The sequence below is a fragment of the Mauremys mutica genome, chromosome 25, assembly GCF_020497125.1.
Source record: "Mauremys mutica isolate MM-2020 ecotype Southern chromosome 25, ASM2049712v1, whole genome shotgun sequence".
Lineage (NCBI taxonomy): Eukaryota > Metazoa > Chordata > Testudines > Geoemydidae > Mauremys > Mauremys mutica.
In genome coordinates this window covers 4,956,770-4,976,273 of record NC_059096.1, presented here as the reverse complement: position 1 = coordinate 4,976,273, position 19,504 = coordinate 4,956,770, and the positions used below count along the sequence as shown (strand labels likewise).

At 53.2% G+C, this 19,504-nt stretch overlaps 1 protein-coding gene across 2 annotated transcripts in view; it reads right to left on the bottom strand.

Moving 5' to 3' along the window:
• Nucleotides 1-493: 493 nt before the first annotated feature.
• GPR179 (G protein-coupled receptor 179) overlaps nt 494-19,504 on the bottom strand; it is a 37,862-nt gene continuing 18,851 nt past the window's right edge. The window contains exons 4-11 of one of the 2 annotated variants that reach the window (XM_044999837.1): nt 19,236-19,465; nt 17,857-17,925; nt 15,419-15,528; nt 12,468-12,706; nt 10,926-11,064; nt 10,124-10,229; nt 8,557-8,703; nt 494-7,122 (exon numbers count right to left, since the gene is read on the bottom strand). In XM_044999837.1, the coding sequence (XP_044855772.1) occupies nt 3,103-7,122; nt 8,557-8,703; nt 10,124-10,229; nt 10,926-11,064; nt 12,468-12,706; nt 15,419-15,528; nt 17,857-17,925; nt 19,236-19,465 (5,060 nt within the window). In that variant the 3' untranslated portion in view covers nt 494-3,102. The remainder of the gene's footprint in view (nt 7,123-8,556; nt 8,704-10,123; nt 10,230-10,925; nt 11,065-12,467; nt 12,707-15,418; nt 15,529-17,856; nt 17,926-19,235; nt 19,466-19,504) is intronic. The other variant, XM_044999838.1, reaches the window with a different exon arrangement.

Here is a 19,504-nt window from a genome sequence, read left to right as displayed (position 1 = left end):
ATCTAAGTAGATGAGACAAAGGGTGAGAGGGGAAGTGACTTACTCAAGAGACCAGTGGAGAGTCAGGGTTAGCCCTCGATCTCCAGTCCAGTGCTCTACTCACAAGACCATGCTCCTTCTCTCCAGTACCATGTTTTCTTGTACAGAGATCGACACTTGCACCAAAGTGCCAGTCAGCAGAAGCACAGTTGCTGCCCTGTGCAACCTTCCGCCCACTTGAACCCACGCCTAGTGAAAGGACAGTGTTAAATTCTGTACGGCAAGAGGGCCTGCAGTGAAGGCTGGGTATGCAAAAGCTTCCCCTAACTGGAGGAACAGCACTGGGGAAAGTTACGCAGACCAGCTTGTCAAACGATGCACTGCTTGGGCCTATAATGAAATCAATGATTCCATAATCCCTGAGCCACAGCCTCAGCCACACCAGAGTGTTGAGAGAGAAGCGATGGGAAAACCCCAGCAATAAATCACAGCCAGTAGTTCTGCGTGTGGATATAGATAACTCTTTATTCTCTGTATGTACATTTTCTTACACAATCGGATGATCTCGTGTAACATTCAGCGCTGAAACAGTCACGTACGCTACGGCGTCGCTACTCCCTACGGACACAGTGAAAGTAAAGGACGGGAGGGGAGAGGAGACAAATCCAGGGCCAAAGCCACGCGATGGGGGGCGAAGCTAAAACATTCACTTTTGCTGTCTCTGATCTCACTGCTCCCATCTGAACGGGACAGGTGGCAGAGGTAATGAATACTGGGAAGTTACTGTCCCGAGCAGCCCTGACTCCTGGAGAGAATGGGAAAAGGGACAAGATCAAATTGGTACAAAACTGGCATCTCTCTCACAGCACTTTCTCTGTAATGGTCTCAGACCTACGCTACCTGGGCAGCGAACCACTGCTGGACGGCGCTTGGAGCTGGGTGGGGACCTCTAAGGCTGGCCCTGGCTGTTCTCCCCCCATTTCTCTCCTCGTGGGGAAAGCTTTCCTTTGTATTTCTGTCTGTCCATGGTCAATAATTGTCCACGGTCAATCTGCCGCTGCCTGCGTCAGGCACTGCGTCTCCTCCCATGGGAAGTTCCAGGGGGAGGAAGCTGCGTGCGCCTCCCGTTGTACAATTCCCACATGTGGGGAGAGCCAGCAAACGTGGGTCCTGGGAAGAACGTGGCACTGTCAAGAAGGGGCAGGTAGGCACTGCTGGCTTCCCGTACGCCCTTCTGCTGACGCACCTTGGTCCTTGCCCAGCAGCACTTCTGCTCTCCTGCCTAGGGCCTAAGGACCCACCACGCTGCTCAGGTGCCCAGCATATGCCCTCCTCTGCACAGGGGCCCTTATTTGGGCTGCTGAGCATTAGGCCATTTTGGGGACTGGGCTTCCAGCAGGCCTAACATCTCCCAACTCCACCCAAAGATGGATGGAGGGTGGCAGGGATAGGGTGGGGACAGGACAATAAAGGCATCCAGGAAAACACACTTCTCTGTGTAGTCTGAAAGTGAAGGCTTGCTATTCTTGACAGTGAAAAACACTGTTGATGAAAGCGATTACCCTTCCTGGAAAGGCTTGGTAGCCTTCTGTGCCGGGAAGCTGAATCGTAGCCCTAGGCGTGTTTGCACAGGGTGTGATCACACAAACACGCACGGTAACCAGTAATGACAAAGTGCTTTGGAAAGTTAGTGGCATGGTTAGTTAAGACGATAAACACCCTTAAGTTGGAGTTCCCGTGACGGTGGTGTAACAGTGCAGTGTATTTAGCCAGGTGCACTGCTGGTACGGTGGTGATTCGTTAATACCAAGGTTTCTAAAAGCGAAGCATTGGAATGGCCTGAAGGTTAGTTTATTCCCCGGGAAGACATGCAGAGATTTGTGGCAAGAGAAAAGAGAATCACTCACTCACAAATAACTTTCAGGCACTGAGCCAGCATCACTGGAATGAAACAAAAATGGCTCCTTTCAGATGCATAAAATTTGTATGACTGGTTCAGGGCCTTTGTGGGGAATTTAAAGGTAAATTAATTTGAAATCTAGGCAGCAGAGTGACACAGGACTGGAGTGGAACATAAGCAGCAGCTTGTTTATCTTGAGCTTTGGAACCTGAACTAGATCATTGGAGTTACCCTTCGCCAGAATGAAGATGGCAGCAGTGTTTGATGAGTGATCAGTTGGGCTGTTGGCATTGACTTGAAAAGCATCTTCCTTTTCCTCCTTGGCCTCATCTTTGCATTGACCTTGTCCCCTTGTTCCACCTCACTATTACGTTTTCTTTGGCTCTGCACAATAGGCTTTTCATTGCCGTTCAGGGTCCGAGCCTGTCAATTGCAGAAGTCTCTCGATACCCGTCATCTTCAAATCTTAGACTCCAGCTGTCTGCCCAAAGTGCTGCTTATTACGCCAGACACAACTGTTTCCCTGTTGCCTTGTCCCCCCCTGTGTGTATGAGCAGCGTTTTGGGTGTAAGGCTTATTGACCTCTCATTGTTTGATTTGCCCTCCTGTATGGGCCCATTGGTTTGCACACCAAGTAGTTCCACGCACTTCCAGATGATCAGCTAACTGAGACATAGCTGTAAACGTAAACGGAGAATCTCATGATGAAGGACTCCATGCACATCCCTCCTCATTTCGCCAGAGCTCGCAGCTGAGACTTCTTGTTTAGCGAGTTCCAGTTTTAGATGAGCTCGTTGGACATATGGCCGGTGAAAGTGGGTGAGGGCTGGCTTTGAGGACGGTCTTAACGCTTTCCAATACCACTGGTTTGACAAAGAGGACACTGTGGAACTTTGCTGTGTGTTGACAGACAACGGATGGAATCTGCAGAGTATCACAGTTGACTTGGGTTTTCAGTGAAGGCAGAAAATTGCAACTGTCCCCTGACAGGAGTGGCCCATAGAGAGTCCAAGTGTGGTTCATTTCCACTAACTGAGAGGATCAAGGATATTTGCGTCTGGGATTTTGTCACCCACGCCATCTACTGTCAGTGTAGGATTCAGTCATGTCCTTAATCCAGGTTTGGTGGACATGCAGTAGGCTGCGCTAAGAATTGAAGCAGTCATTGGTTGAAGCCGCCTTCTCACCTCATCTGCATCCGTTTCCCACCCATATGGAAAAAGCTACTCACAGTCCCATGGGCAGACATCTGATTTGGTTGGGTTGGGACCCCTGGTTTCCTCTCTCCGTTTTTCTGCTGTTTTGCTTTCGGCGGGGGTGGCGCGGACGGGACTGACGTCTCCCGCCTCCAGCGGACGCGCCTCCGAGGTTTTGCTGGTTTCTACTTCATCCTTTGCGGCCGCCGTTGGAGCCGCTTCCGCTTCCCACGGGCAGATGTCTGCCATCGTGCTGCTACCTGTGCTAAGACACCTGGTCACGATGGGCGCCACGCCCACTTCCCAGGGGAGCACATCTGCCATCATGCTATGGCCTTTGCTGAAACCTCTCGGGGGCTTGGGGTCAGGCACGAGGCGATGCAGCGGCTTGTGTTCGGCCTGGCCCATGGGTTTACTTTTAGATTTTTTCAGCTGGGCTGTTGGAGTTTCTGTGACAGCTGTGCTGGCTGTTTCCACGACTGCCTGACTGGACAAGGCTCCTTCGACGTCCCACGGACATATTTCCGCCTTCAAACTTGCTTTCTCAACCGCTTTTGGGTCTAATCCTTCCCAAGGGCAAATATCAGACTTCTTGCTTTCAACACTGTCAGATTTCCTCGACGGAATTTTGCCCAGGTCAGTTGTTATAGAGGAGTCCTCCCAGGGGCAGATGGACTCTCGCTGGCTGCTTCCCTTCTCCAGCTTTTTAGCTGGGATGTCTTCAGTTCCTCTTGAACCTGTCTCCTCCCCCCGACTTGTGTCCTGTCTTAATTTCCCTTTAGCTGATGGAGCTTCAGACACTTCCCAAGGGCATATTTCAGCTTTAATGCTGGCTTCAACCTCCTCGCTTTCCCAAGGGCAAACATCAGCCTTTTTGCTCTCCACACTGCTGGATTTCTTTGAAGGGCCTTTGGATGGTTCAAAGCTTTTACTGTCTATTTTTACAGAGGATTCCTCCACGCTCAGGCTCTCCCAGGGGCAGATGGACTCTCGCTGGCTGCTTCCCTTCTCCAGCGTTTTAGATGGACCCGCTGCTGCTTTCGAGGTGATGCTCTGGTCGCCTTTGGAGAGACCAACTTTCTCCCTTGTTCTTTTCTCTGGTGGAGTCTCAGCCACCTCCCAGGGGCAGATTTCAGTTTTAACACTGGCTTCAATGTCTGCATTTTCCCAGGGACAAACCTCTGCCTTCTTGCTTTCAACACTGTGTGATTTCTTTGAAGCTGCTTGATACAGATCTAGGCTTTTAGTAGCAGGCTTGACTGAGAGTTCCTCCTTGTCCATACTCTCCCAGGGGCAGACAGATTCTCGCTGGCTGCCCCCCGTTTCTAACTTCTTAGATGGCATATCTCCAGTCCTCCTTGAACCGGCTCTGTAAGCTCCATTGCTCTCCTGTTTTACTTTCTCTTTATCTGATGGCGCTTCAGCCGCTTCCCAGGGGCAGATTTCCGTTTGAATGCTGGTTTCAACCTCTGCACTTTCCCATGGACAAACTTCTGCCTTTTTGTTATCAGCACTGTCCGATTTCTTGGAGGCAACTTTAGCCAGATCAAAACTTTTGGAAACTGGTTTTATTGGTGGTTCCTTCGCATCCATGGTCTCCCAGGGGCAGATGGATTCTCTCTGGCTGCTCCCCTTCTTCAGTGTTATAGATGGACCTGTTGCTTTTGACTTGATGTTCTTATCCTCTTTGGAAGCCACACCAACTTTTCTTAGTAAAGTCCCTTTCTCTGATGGCGCATCAGCCACCTCCCAGGGGTAGGTTTCAGCATTAACACTGGTTTCGACCTCCTCTGTTTCCCACGGGCAAACCTCTGCTTTTCTGCTCTCGACGCTGTCGGATTTCTTTGAAGCCCCTTTAGGCAGATCAGTGTGTTTTGTGTCAGCTTTCGCTGACAGTTCCTCCATGTCCAAGCTCTCCCAGGGGCAGATGGCCTCTCGCTGGCTGCTCCCCTTGGTCAGTGTTTCGCCTGGATCTGCCACTGCTTTCAGCGGGATGCTCTTGTCCCCTCTGGGAGCTGTATCTTTATCCTGTTTCACTGGTGGAGCTTCAGTCACGTCCACAGGGCCTATTTCATCTTTGACACTGGTTATCACCTCTGCGGTTTCCCAGGGACATGCCTCGGGATTCTTGCTGTCCGTGTTGGAGTGACGGGGTGTTTTATCCTCATCCCCGCTCAGGGGTTGCAGGGCTCCGCCAGAATCTGTGGTCTCCCAGGGACACGTGGATTCCCATTGGCTCCTCACCCTCTCCAGCTTCCTGCGTATGATGCCTCCAGTGTCTTTTGAACTCCTCCTTTCTGCTCCGCTGCTTGCTTTGGCTGGCGCCGACCCATCTTGGGGACCATCTGCTTCTTCCATGCTCAGTTCCCAGGGGCATATTTCAAACATTTTGCTGGTGTCCTTGTTTTGCAGGGATGGGGTTGTAGTCTCCTCTTCCCAGGGGCAGATGGTGGCTTGTTTACTGATCTGCCTGCTTTCCTCAGGACCTCTGGCTGTGGCCTCTTGCCTTGCCGTCCCGCCGATGGATAGCGTTGAGGTTTCAGCCAGTTTGGGCTTATCGCATTTACTGCTGGCCTCTCTTTCTCTCTCTTTCTCCCTCTGGCTCCCCTCGTCCTCCTTTCTTCTTTTAATGCTGCTCTTCTCCCTTGCCCGGTTAAACGCTTTGATAGCTAACCCTAAACCCTTGAAGGAGCTTTTCTGGGGGAGGATTTTAAGGCTTTGGGCTTTTGCCAGAGAGCTGTTTGGTTTCTCAGCACCTCCTGGTTCGCTCGTCTTGTCCTGCTGACTCTGATTGAAAACCTCCTCCTCTGCCAGTTCCCACGGGCATATTTCCGCAGCAAAGGAAGGTACAAATGGCAGCCTGCTGTTCCCAGGCGTGGACGGAGGTTGCACGTTATCTCCTCCCCCCTCTGCCTTCTCCGTCTTTCCCGAAAGCTCCTCCACCTCCCATGGACAGCTGTACATCAGCGCCCCGGTATCTTTGGAGCCCTGGCCGGGAGCACCTGTGGCAGGCTGCATGTGCTCCTGAGAGTCCCAGGGGGCAACCTCGCTCCTTTCGAGGCTATGAGCCAAGCTTTGGTACCTGATGGGTGGTTGCGGTGGTGTTCTCTTGCCGGCAGGGGGCGCCCTCCCCAACAGGTGAGAGCTGTCGACGCTGATGCTTTTTATCGGGGCATATGTGACGTGTTTCTGTGCCTTGCTCTCTGGCAGGCTAACGTCCCCCTCCCAGGGGCAAACGGCGGCCCTGTCAAAGCTGTCTTGCAGGAGGGAGCTCACAGTCCCTTTGGCTACGTCGTTGCTCTGCGGCTGCTTCCCTGCCTCTGGGGCCTGCTCAGTGCCCCCCCCGCCATCCGCCCACCCTGAGGATTGCGTTTCAGGAGTGGAAGCTCCCTCCTTCCCCTCCTTTTCTCCAGCTTGTTCGCAGCTGTCTTCCAAATACGCTCGGCTGGTCAACAGCAGGGCCTTCTCTCTGGCGCTCGTGAGGACGCTGAGGGATTTCTGCAAGGGGGAGGGTTTGGGGTGAAGGGGTTTCTTGTCCGCCAACAGGTTGTGGGCACTGGCAGACTTGTAGACAAGGGGGGCTGAGTCCAGGGAATCGCTGTTGGTTCTCTCGGAGGCTTTCTTGGCCAGCTTTTTCCTCATCAAGGTGTCTAGCAGCGGGGGTTCCTTGCAGACGCTGTCGTGCCTGGGGGGCGAGGAGCCCTCCTTGGGGTCCCGCACGTGGTCGTAGGTGCTGTGGGACTTCCTCAGAGAGAAGGCTTTGTGCTTGGAGGAGTCATCTTTCACCTTCACGCTGGAGCTGCCGGAGTCCAGAAGCCTTCTTTTGTAGGAGCCGGAGCGACTCCCGCCGCCACCCCCGCTGGAGCTCTCCTTGTCCTCTCTGCTGCACTGCCGAGACACAGACTCTGGTATCTCGGTGATACGCCTCATAATGGAGCGACCCAGGCCCTTCCTGGAGCTCCTCTTTTTCTGAAGGTGAGGGTTGTTGGCGGTCATCTTCTTGGTTTTGTGGACCTCCAGCTGCGTGTAAAGCTTTTTTAATTCATCCTACACGTTGGGTGGAGTTTGGGAAGGCAGAGGAGAGAGGATAAAAAGAAAGGAGCACCGATAAATATATAAAAACTCTTACTCAATCGAAGTGTAATAACACCACTTGGTTGGCTCGGCTCTGGAGCTAAAACCATAGGCCTCTGCTCCTTGAGTGAAAGGACCGAGTCTGTTAGTTTGAGAAATTGTAGCCAACCAGCCGGCCAGGCCTACGTAGAAGAATGGGTTTATGGGACACCCGGAGGGCAGTTCAGAATCAAACTCTTTTTTTGTTTTTCAGCCAACATATTAGAATTTATTTTCATCTGCCCCAAGTTTTCCACAGAAAACGATCCATTTCCCACCCAGCTCTAGGTATTCTCTGCAAACCCAGGAATTAACAGCAAGCCTGGTTGCTCCCAGGATGGGCTGATACTGGGGAGCACATATCCTGGAGAGCAATACAACCTCCCAAAGTGAGATGAGATAAATCTGATCCAATCAGGGCTGAGTCATGTTTACTCAACTTCCCCTTCCCTCTCACCAGCGTGCGTTTCTAAGCCCAGTCCTTGGGCTGATCGGGACATCACAGAGCGAATCTTGATTAAACTGGATCATCCAGTTCTTTGAGGGGGTGTTTTTTCCAGGGGTGGGATTTTCAAAGGGAGGTGCCTAAATCCCATGGGAAGGCTCCTCCTGGCCCTTTGTGACTATGAACCTCTGAAATGTACGTTGCACGTCAGCCTCTGAGTTCATTTTCCTTTTTGATCAGGGGTGTATAATGTGTCTGGATTTCCTATAGGAGAGGGGTTGGAAGGAAGGGAGGGTGGCGGTGAGGGGGGTTGGATTGAGCTGGGATACAGCCATCCATTGTACCAGCCCCATCTGTTCATGCAGGATTTTTAAACCTGGTGCTCAGCACCTTGGAAAACCAGACCCCTCATTGCTGATTCCTCAAGCTGCAAAGGAAAAACCCTCCACTTGTGACACCCCTCCCCTGCAGCACTGTGTGCCTGGGTCTTCAGCAAGGCAGACAGAGCCACCAGGCCAGTGGGGTGACTCCTGGGAGTAAGGGCTGACGGATCAGGCCCTGAGAAAGGTGTGAACTTGGCACCCCACCCCCATTTCAGAGTGTTGACTCTGGAGACTAACGATGATGTTGTAGATGTCAGCCTTATTAACTGCTTTGCTTACTGACTGTCCCACGCGTTGCTGCTGGAGCACAGGCGAAGCAGCCCCTGCTTCCACCCCCTTCCTCTCCCCCTGTCCCATGCTCGCAGAGGGATGTCACCCCTCACTCGAGGAGGGAAGGGAGATCCATGAAAGCCCCAGGGCAGGTATAACCCTCGCCACCCCTTGTGGTTTGCTTCAGGAGAAAGACTGCAAAAGGCAACTCTTACTCTGCACAGTTCTGCATAGCTAGCGTCAAAAGAAGGTCCTGAGTGTGCCACCCACCCGAATGTCATCGGGGTCAAGGCTGTGCTCGCTCCATGCCGACGTGATGCTGTTGTTCAGGTAGGAGCCCGAGCGCCGCATGTCCAGCTCGTCCTCGTAGACCTCTGCCGCGATCTCCTCCCGCAGGGGCGATTTGGCATGCAAGAACTGGGGGAAGAGAGCGGGGGCACATTGCTGCTTGCAGACTGGGGCTGTCAGGGCAGCCTATGGAGTTTGGTCTGCAAATGCACCTAGCTCCTCTTGGACGCCTTTGCAAATCCCGGAGCCACCTTGCCTGTCTTTCTCCTTAATGACCTAGGGCTTGTCTTCACTGCAGAATTATACCCAGAGCATCGCCCCTCGCTCGCGTCCCATCCACACACATGAACACTTCTCCTGAGCGCAGTGGGTCTATTAACATCAGTTGCCCGGCCTTAGAGAGGGAATAGGCTACAGATCGAGTGAGCGCAACTCAGTTGCTAACACGGCCTCTCTGTAGTGTGGACGCGGGCTAGCTCCGCTTGACTGCCGCTGATCCTCCAGTGCCTTCCCCCAGTTCCCCCAGTTCCTCCCGCTGATCCTCCAGTGCCTTCCCCCAGTGGCTTCCCCCAGAAAAGTTGCCCCAGAGTTAAGCGGGAAAGAATTTGTAGAGCGGCTCAGCCTGCTGAAGCTCAAAGACCCCTGCGATATACCCCCCGGGAGTCTTAACACAACAACATGGGTGCACACAGCACCGGTGTGGACACAGCCGCTGGGTTGCTGTCATGTGGCTGCGCTCCCTTGAGCGAGGCGAACTTGAGAGGAGCTACCTGGGTGTAGATAACTGCAGTGAAGACAGAAGCCTCCTGTCTGTCTGTCTGTCTCTGCCTCTCTCACCCCCCGCCCCTGCAGTATAACATAGACCCCGGCTTCGCTGCAGCTTTGCACCAGTTAACCGGCGTGGTTGGCGCTAAGCACGTCAGTCACTCAGATACTAGCCAGGGCCGCAAATGGTGCGTCACCCCTGCTGGGGGCCTGGGTACCCTGTTTTTTTGCAGCACTCCTGAATGGTACTGGAGTGACTGATGGGACTGGCCCTCCTTCCTCCCAGCTCTCTGTGCAGTCGGATAACCCAGAATGCATTGCCCACCACTGCAATCCATGCAATCCCTCAAGGCACTATCTACCCCTTGCCAGCTCTGCACCACTACCCCAGCCCTGGGCAGAGGGGGCACCGCAGGGCAGGCTGGAGGAGGGAAGGCGAGTGGCTGGGTCTGACCTCTCCCCCTGCAAAGCCCCATGGTGCAGTCCTTGCTGCACCGTCCCCTACAGCTTCTGAATCAGGGAGGTACAAATGGCCCCCCTGTTGTCTCAGACTGTGCAAGGACGAATCTGCCGCTCTATTTCCAATGCTGCAGCATCTGCAAATGGTTATCCCTTGCAGGCTGGTCAGTTCACAGGGAGCAGGCAGGCTGCTTAGCTTGTTAGGGATGGCTCTGGATGCTTGTAAAGGATTTAAATAGGGGAATCTAAGTGGAAGGGGAAAGCAGGATTGTGTTTTCAGCCTCCGGGAGAGCAATGCTGGGGGAAGAGGCCGGAGGCCGGTTACCTTCGGGATGAAGAGCAGTGCCAGCGTCATGGTGATGGTGACGTGCGTGTGAATAAAGAAGAGCAGCAGCGTCCAGTCAGGATGCAGTGAGGGAACCATCACAAACCTAGACGGGGAGGCGGGGAGGTAATTTACCGAGGGCCGGACTTGGTCTTTCTTCCCCACGGCCTTGGGGAATAAAATCTTACCCACACATTTGCAAAAGGCCCAGTGACGGCCGCCGGGAGGCTGGGAATCATCCTAGGCACTCTAGACTTTGGATCCGGACCAAGAGAGGCACCACATAAAAGCTTTGGGCCAGATCCCCTTTGCTCTGTCCCTTCCTTGCGCAGCCAGTGACAATGCCTTTGTTCGGGGGCCTGATTCACCTCTCCTGGACCCTGGTGTAAATCACTGACACCAGTGGCTTTACATGGATGTAACACAGCTGAGGGGGAGGGAATCGGTCCCAATGGGAGTCTGGCCTGAGAAAAGCCTGATTAAAGATGAATAAAGTCCCCGGCATTTGGCCCATCTAATTAAATTATCCCACCCCTTTGCTGGGCAAGGTGGGGGTGCTGTCCCCACTTACCCTTGACCTGCCCGCGTGACCCATAGCTACAGCACAAGCCTCAGCAGGTGTGCAAAATCTAGGTCCGGCCCTGGCGGGAGAGGGGAACGGGCCTATGCTTATTGCTGACTCGTGAGCCTCCAGCTCCCTTTCTAGCTGAACTGGACTGAGCTGTGGGGCACCCCGGGCAGAGACAGCACCAGGTCCTGCCGCCAAAGGGAACCCCTGGCAGGGCGATTTTCCCATCCCCACCTGACAACGTGGAAGGCCGCAGAGATGATCATCTCGTTGTGCAGGGCGATGCCCATGTAGCGAGGTTCGTGGAAGGCAGAGGGCACCGTCCGGGTGGCGTAGCACAAGAAGCTGCCCCAGAATAAGAAGAGCATCTCAGCTGGCAGGAGAAAAAGAGAGATGAGCAATAAAGGCCAGGGCCCATTGCTCTAGGACATTCATTTTTGATATCGCGAAGCCGTGCTCCGTGGAGCTCAGGTGGCAGCCGGCTGATGGTCTAGTTAAGGTGAGCTAGCTGGCACCAACTCAGCCTTCTTCCGTGCCCATCCTCCGAGCACTTCTCTCTGCCTAGAGCCAGACTGGCCTGTATGCCGCAAGCCCTCAGTGGTTGCCAAGTGGAACAGATTGATTGCGGGGCAGGATCACTGTGGTTCTGAAGGCAGCGTTGTGATCCCCAGAACCACCGCACATTATTAGAGTCGTCTGGACCAGGACGAGAAAGAGGGGCAGCCCCGGAGACCTGCCTGGATCTCCCCTCTGTTTTATTTCCCCCTCTCTGCATCCGTGGAAGTAAACCCGCAAGAGAGACCAGGAGGGGAAGCCAACGGGTGTGGGTTATGCAATAAGTACAATAGCATCTGCTACTTTGCTTCTGCCGCAGATCCCAGACATTGTGCATTCGAGCCCGCGTCTCCCCATCAGTGCCTGGTGCGGGACATCGCCATGTTGCCAAGGCAGGTGGGGAAGCCTGAAAGGAGGCCTGCCATAGCACCTCCACAGCACAGCGGGTGGAGTGGAGGACCAGCAGCAGAGGGCTCTCCCATGAGGGCTGTCTCAGTGCTAACGCGCGGCCTTCCGTTATTAGCCAGGCACGTTTCCAGGGACCATTCTGACCCTCCTCACTGCGGGCCAGGTTCTGCCAGTCTCGCTCCTCTCAAGTGGTACCTTAAAGTGGGAATAATCCCGCTCATGTCAACAGGGCCACTTGGGGAGTGGGGTAAGCATTGGTATGAAAACCCAGCCCCGTGTGATTTACATTGAACCTGCTTGTGGCTTTCCTGCCTCCTCGCTGAGAATTGCTCTGGGCCAGAACTGGTCGCAGTGGGTATGTCTACACTGCACACTAAGCTTGGGTTCTGACTCCGGTTTGAGCCCAAGCCCCCACTTCTGTCCACACACAAATCAGTCTGACCCAGGTCAGCAAGGGCTCAGGACCCAAGTCCTAGGACCCTGCTAGGTGGGGTGGCTTAGAGTCCAAGCCCTGTCGTTTTGCAATGTGGACGCAGTTCAAGCCACAGATTTGAGTCAGGAGGACGTGTTAGCAATTGTAAACCCAGGTTTACACTGCAGGGTGGACTCTCAAGTGTGGGATTGGAAACAGCAAGTCCACAAGCCTGAGTCCTACAGACAAGCCCACTGAGTCTCTTAAGCACCTTGCCCCATTTGGGGGCTCTGTCCCCTTAGACCTTTATAGACTCTGGGACAATGACATCTCTGGGCAAACTGAAGGCCCCCTCCCCTCCCTCTCTTGTGATGTCCGACGCGTCGGACGGAGGGTCTCACCCACAACCATCATGTAGTCCCACCGGTCATGGTCGCAGATGTAGAACTGAAGCCCCTTGGCGGTCTGGGAGCGGATCACCAGCGGGATGTTCTTATCGATGTTCTCCAACATCCCCACTGTCCAGGCGGCCAGGAACCAGAGCACCAAGAGCAGGATCAGCCCCAGCATCTTCAGCACCCGCCCGCTGGTCATGTAGGGCATTCGCTGGGCCGAGCGGGAGAGAAACACCTTCAGGACCCTGCATGACAGAGAGGGAGGAGGTGACTAGCATCTCCGAGGGCCTTTCCTTCGCCGGCCAGCTGATGGCGGACTTAGGACTTCAAGGGGTCCCTTTCCGCCGGGTGGCTTTCACCCGCAGTGCTCTGGACTCTCGTTGCATCTTGTCTGCACCGTCACGCCGCTCAAAGCAAAGCCCACCTGATAGAAGGGGATTAAAATATTAATGGTATCAGGTCCGAGGCCATGCGGGTGTACAGTAACGCCTCACTTAACGTTGTAGTTCTGTTCCTGAAAAATGCGACTTTAAGTGAAACGATGTTAAGCGAATACCAATTTCCCCATAAGAATTAATGTACATGGGGGCGGGGGGAGGGGGGATTAGGTTCCAGGGAAAAAAAATTTTTGCCTGACAAAAGGCATTATATACATTTTAAACAATTTTAAACAAGCAGTTTAATACAGGTCTGAGTTTTAAACAATTTTAAAGACACAATTTAATACTACAATCATCACTGCTGAGAATGAAGCTTGGTTGAGGTGGTGGAGTCAGGGAGTGGAAGAGGATGGATTGTCCGGCTGCACCTTTTGCTGTTCTTGCAAGCACAGGCACTGACTTTGCCGGGGGCAGGGGGCTCAACCCTTGGCCCATCCACTCCCCCCCCTTCCCCCAAGCCCCCCCCCCCGACCCGCCTCTTCTCCCCCTCCACCTCTTTCACCTTTACTTTGCATGCTGCATCCTTGCTCCTCCCCCTCCCTTCTGAACACTGCAAGCCACCTGATTGCCAGGGCTCCTCCTGCCTCCTAAACACCGCAAGCCTGCTGATAGCTGTGGGCAGGAGGAGGGGGGAGGGCGCTGATCTGAGGGGTCTGCTGGCCGGCAGGAGGTGCTATGGGGACAGGGGCGGACGTAGGGAGGCTGCCAGCTGTGGCGAAAGCATGCAGCCAAACAATGTAAGAGTGGAGCATTGCACAACTTTAAATGAGCATGTTCCCTAATTGATCAACAACGTAACAACAAAACAACGTTAACTGGGACGACTTTAAGTGAGGAGTTGCTGTCACTGCAAACTAGCATGGGGCTGTGAGTTCAACAGCGAGATTGTAAACCCTTTGGGTGGGGGACTGTCTTTTTGTCCTGTGTTTGTACAGCACCTGGCACACTGGGGGCCAGGTGGCTCCTGGGTGCTACGATAATACAAATAATCATCATAAACAAAATGACCCTCTCGTGTATGGAGCAAGATCTGCCCGTGTGCCTATAGACCGACATTGGGACTGGGTGAATTACGGTTTTTAATTTACTGTTAGTCTATGTGATAAGCCCAAAGCACGTGACCCGAAAGAAGGAGATCCTGAGAAAGTTGGGTGGTTTGTGTTAGATCTGTGTGAACCTTCAGGTACTGGCATGATCTTATTTAAAGTTTTTGGGTTGAGGCAAGAAAAAGAAAAATACAGTTAATTGGGTACATAAGGACAACCATTTTGGGTCAGACCAAAGGTCCATCAAGCCCAGTGTCCTGTCTACCAACAGTGGCCAATGGCAGGTGCCCCAAAGGAAATGACCAGACAGGTTATCATCAAGTGAGCCATGCTCTGTCACCCAATCCCAGCTTCTGGCAAACAGGGGCAGTAAACAATTGATGATCTAGGTTTGTTTAATTTATTATGAAGAACTGCTTAGGAAGAAATATGGCAAAAAGACAAGAAAAAAACCTTAAAAAGGGGGACCCAGCCCTTTAATCTTGTCTTAACTGGGCCTGTGGACAGGGTTCCACTCTTAACTGCCTCATCTGGCTTTAGCTAAGGTCCAGCATCTGGCAATGACATCTCTTGTTTATTATAGTGTAGACAAGGCCAGGGTTTTAGGGGTTTCTTTTTCACATCTGTTACCTTCCCACTATGGCCTGACTGCAGGGAGGCCAGGTTCTCCTGAGCCAGCTGTGAATTTCTGGCCAATGCTCTTTGTTGGTAGGCCGTCAAGCGTCAGTGCGTACACGCTTGTATTTGTGGTTTGGATGTCATCGACACCAAGTGGCTTTTGGACTTGCGGGGCAGCTGAGCTGTGGTGAAACTTAGTCCATGTATTAGGGAAATGATGTCCAGTTCCTTTGGGGATTGAACACAACCAAGCAGCAGTTCTGCTCCTCACTGGAACAATTTACCGATTCTCCATCCCTGGCCGTTTTAAAATCAAGACTGGATGTTTTTTGAAAAGATAACATAAGAACGGCCATACTGGGTCAGACCAAAGGTCCATCCAGCCCAGCATCCTGTCTACCAACAGTGGCCAATGCCAGGTGCCCCAGAGGGAGTGACCCTAACAGGCAATGATCAAGTGATCTCTCTCCTGCCATCCATCTCCACCCTCTGACAAACAGAGGCTAGGGACACCATTCCTTACCCATCCTGGCTAGTATCTATTAATGGACTTAACCTGCATGAATTTATCTAGTTCTCTCTTAAACCCTGTTATAGTCCCAGCCTTCACAACCTCCTCAGGCAAGAAGTTCCACAGGACAAGAAGAAGAACTTCCTTTTATTTGTTTTAAACCTGTTGCTCATTAAGATCTGCTCTAGAAATTATTTCTGGGGCAGTCCTATGTCAGATGGGAGGTGAGACCGGTTGATCAGAATGGTCCCCTTTTGGCTTCGGAGTCTATGAAACAGCTGCTTGTGGGAGGGCTGCTCAAAGGTGGTGCTGTCTGATGGGTCATTGCCCTGGCTGCGTTACCTGTAGAGCTTGAGGGTGATGGTTCCGTAGACGATGGCAAACCCAAGCATGCGCACCCAGCGCAGGACGATGCAGCGGAAAATGCTCGGCTTGAAGTACAGGATAAACACCTGGACAGAAAGGGGAGAGGGGTGACTCCGGGGCAGCTCAGATCTCTGTTTGGGGAAGCTGGGAGGGCCTGCTCCGACTTCCTCAGCTTGGACTGCACCTGAGATTTGGGTCCTAGGTCTCATTTGCACCTGTGGTCCTTTGAGACTGCTCTGGCAGCATTTTGGGGCATTATAATGGGTGTCAGTGATGTTAATAGCCGCATTGAGGCCCTGGGACGCCACCAATGCAGTGGAAAAAGGGGTTTGGGGCTCATCTAGACTCGGACAAAAGTTGGGTTGTTGGATTGGGTTAGCTACCGAGTTCTAACAAAACATCTTTTCTCTTCGTCTAGAGCAGGGGTAGGCAACCTATGGCCCGGGTGCCGAAGGCGGCGCGCAAGCTGATTTTCAGTGGCACTCACACTGCCCGGGTCCTGGGCACCGGTCCGGGGGGCTCTGCATTTTAATTTAATTTTAAATGCAGCTTCTTAGACATTTTAAAGACCTTATTTACTTTACATACAAGAATAGTTTAGTTATAGAAAGAGACCTTCTAAAAACATTAAAATGTCTTACAGGCACGTGGAACCTTAAATGAGAGTGAATAAATGAAGACTCGGCACAGCACTTCTGAAAGGTTGCCGACCCCTGGTCTAGACAGAGCCTTAGTTTAAATGTGAATTAGGCCCAACGTCTTCTGTGCAGTGTTGTGCATCAGAACCCTAGCACGATTCACAGAAGGGACTGGATGTTTATAGGGAGAATGGGAATTCTAGCAAATACTAACCAAATACTAAACTAAGTAACTCCCCTCGGCCCCCTTATTTTGGGAGCGAGGGTACGTACGTGTGAGAGATTTGCTGAAAAACCCAAGGATCAATTACTTTGGAAAAGACTCGCTCCCCTTCCCTGGTGCTTTCTTGAAAGGCAGAAGCAGTAAATCTTGCAGGACAGAGAGAGGATTAAGGTCATTTAATTTAATTCCAGTGGCCGAAAAGGGATTTGAGTTCTTGAGAAGGATGATTTCATGGGAGCTGGTGGCCGGGCCTGCAAAATTAGCCATCAGCGTAGTTGCCCTCATGCCCTGTTGGATGGCAGATCTCTTGCTGCCCCTGGCCTGGAGGAGGAAGCCAGGATCCTGGAGGGAGTTCCTCCAGGAGACTGAGCCACACTCTCCATCCGCCTTTTGTACACCCTAGGCGGCTTCCTGTCCCTCAGCTGCGTGCAAACCTGCCGCGGACTCTTGTGCTCCGAAGGGAAGAGGTTGATCCTTGGGGCTCTGAAGGTGCTGGGGCTCCTCTTGTTCCCCCGCCCCCATGCAGGGGCACTGTGACCGATCCCAGGGGCTGGGGTGCCCTGTCATCAGCTTTGAGCTACACCCGGGTAGGTGGGGAGAAAGGCAGCTTGGCTGGATCACGCCCAGCTCTCGGGGGAGAAGAACATCAGGAACACACAGGCCTGGTCTTCCTTTGACCTAGCTACTGCCTTTCGGGGAGGTGGCTTCTCCCATCGGCGTAGATCATGTCCACACCAAAGCGGCACCGCTGTAGCATTCGAAGTGTAGGCATACCCTCCGGCTAGCGAACTCTGGCTGTGAAATATGCCACTGGACCCAAACCCTCACATGGTCTTTCCTAGCTACCGTGGGGCCTATCAGGGGACCATGTGATGTTGTCTACCAATAGACAAGCTCCCCACCCCAGAGAACTAGGGTCCCATGGGACAGGAGGATCAGAGCCGGTCCCCGGGGAGGAGGGGCAGGACATGTCTATGCTCTTGTGCAGTTGAGGGCTCCTCTCTGCCTAGGAATTTACACAGTTCCATGCGTATCACTCCGCTACCTGACGGTTCTTACTAGACATTAGAGACACTCAGGTAGGTGCAAGGCCTTGAAACATGGTTCTAGCCTCTGAATCCTCTGCTGGATGATGGATCTGTGGGAGGGCATGGCAGGTAGCCTCAGGGTACGTCTGGTGGGATAATTCCCAGCTGGGGTAGATGGATCTGTGCTAGCTCTGATCAAGCCAGTGCACTAAAAATAGCCCTGTAGTTGCGCTGGCATGAGCGGTGGGACGGGTTAGCTGCCCAGCACGTGCCTTCATTTGGGATTCCTGGGGTGAATCCATCTCCGGTATAACTCTACTGGCTGGATTTGGCCCCCTGGGGTCTCTCTCTCTGTCCTGGCTAGGATCAAAGGTACCATGGCACAAGGAGATCACCAGACAGGAAGGTCTGAGAAGAGAGAAAGCACTGAACCTCCTTCTATCCGGCCCAGGCTCCTTAAAGAGTCAGGGTGCTCTCGAGGCAAGGGATGGAGTGCTGACCGCCCAGTGCAAGCCAGATACTTACAGGGAAGTAGAGAAGCAGAGATCCAAAGAGGATGGTCTCCAGCAGGATAACTCCTGATGCCCGGATCCTCTAGGGAAACAAAGAGAGAGAGACACACACACGTGGTAGAGAATCCATGCGGTGGGGGAACAGACCAAGCAAGCATATGCTGCCAATGTGGAGGATGGAGCTGAATGCAGAGAAGGTATTTCCTGAATGTGCCCCTACTTGGAGGGGGGAAATGCCCCACATCCTTACTGCAGCCCCCCAAAATCAAGCTCCATGAGCAGTGGCACCCCTCTCTAATAAAACTAATATATAGATGTATATTCTGGACCTGGGCTCTTGAAATAATCCCATTGGAAAAGGAGGTGGCATGAAAGTGGAGTTAATCCAGTGTGCCAGGTGAGACTGTGCACCAGCAGGAGGCGCCCTTGTCAATGGAAATGAACAGGCGCATGTGGAAACATTGATCTTGCCAGGTGAAGATTTTTATTTTAAATGAAAATGGATGGGGCAGGCGGGAAACCAAGCTGCTAACAATAATACTTTGCCACCTCTAACACCTTCTGGATGAGGCCCTTAAAGCAGGTCACAAACAATTAGGATGTCCCACCCCCTGCCTTTCCCACATGACTGAAGCAGTTAAATATCACCCCATTTTCCATATAGGGAAACTGAGGCACAGAGTAGGGAAAGTGACCTGTCCAGGTTCTGGGGCAGCACTGGGAAGAGAACTGAGGGCACCTGGCTTCTCGTCCTCAGCTCCGGAGCGCTGGAGGGGAAATCGACCCCTGGGTAGGGCACCAGTACAAGGCTCAGGCAGGGCTTTCTTGGGACTTAAGGTGTGTATGGGGTTCTGCTGGCCCCCTGCCCATTGCACACGGGCAGCTGACCCACCCATGCCCCACTGAGGCAGGAGAGTCAATAGCATCACCCCAGTTCACGGAGGCTGAAGCAACGTTTTCTGAAGCAGCCTCTGATTTTGTCTACCTCCCTTTTATGGGTGCCCAGCTGGAGACATTCAAGACCTGATTTACAGAGGGGTGCGGCGGGGCGCACACACCCCCCCCCATCCCGCTTCAGCCAAAGTCAGCAGCAGCTGCAGGGACTCGGTGCCGAGGAGGCTCAAGTCGGGTGTCCAGAAAACGGAGGCACCGAAAACCAGAGACCACTGAAAACGTTTCCCGGTGTGAGGTGGGCTCTGAGCCGGGATTAGCGTCCTGCTTTCCTCTCTCTCCAGGGATATGAAGAGAACTTGCACCAGGTCTCGGAGGCTCCACAGTGTGGCACCGAGGGGCTGCAGAGAGGAGGACTGCCCGAGAACCGGGTTCTTTTGTAGCAGAGAAGCGGGGCCCCGTAGTAAAAGGGCATTCCTCAGTGACCGCCGCGTGCCTTGCCTTGCTCATTCGAAAGTGGTAGGAGACCAGCATGCTGAGAAAGACGGCCAGCATGCAGAAGGCCTGGAAAGAGAGGACGGCAGCCCGCAGGGACCAATCCTCCTGGATCAAACACGGGGTGTCGTCCACGCACGTCACGCATCCTTCCTTGCAGGGCCGGCACTCGAGCAAGGTCCCAGAGTCCACGGCTCCGTACTGCCCTGCGTACTGGGACGAGCTTTCCTGTGGGCCTGCAGGGGTGAAGAGGAGGCGCGGGGGAAGGTTAAAAT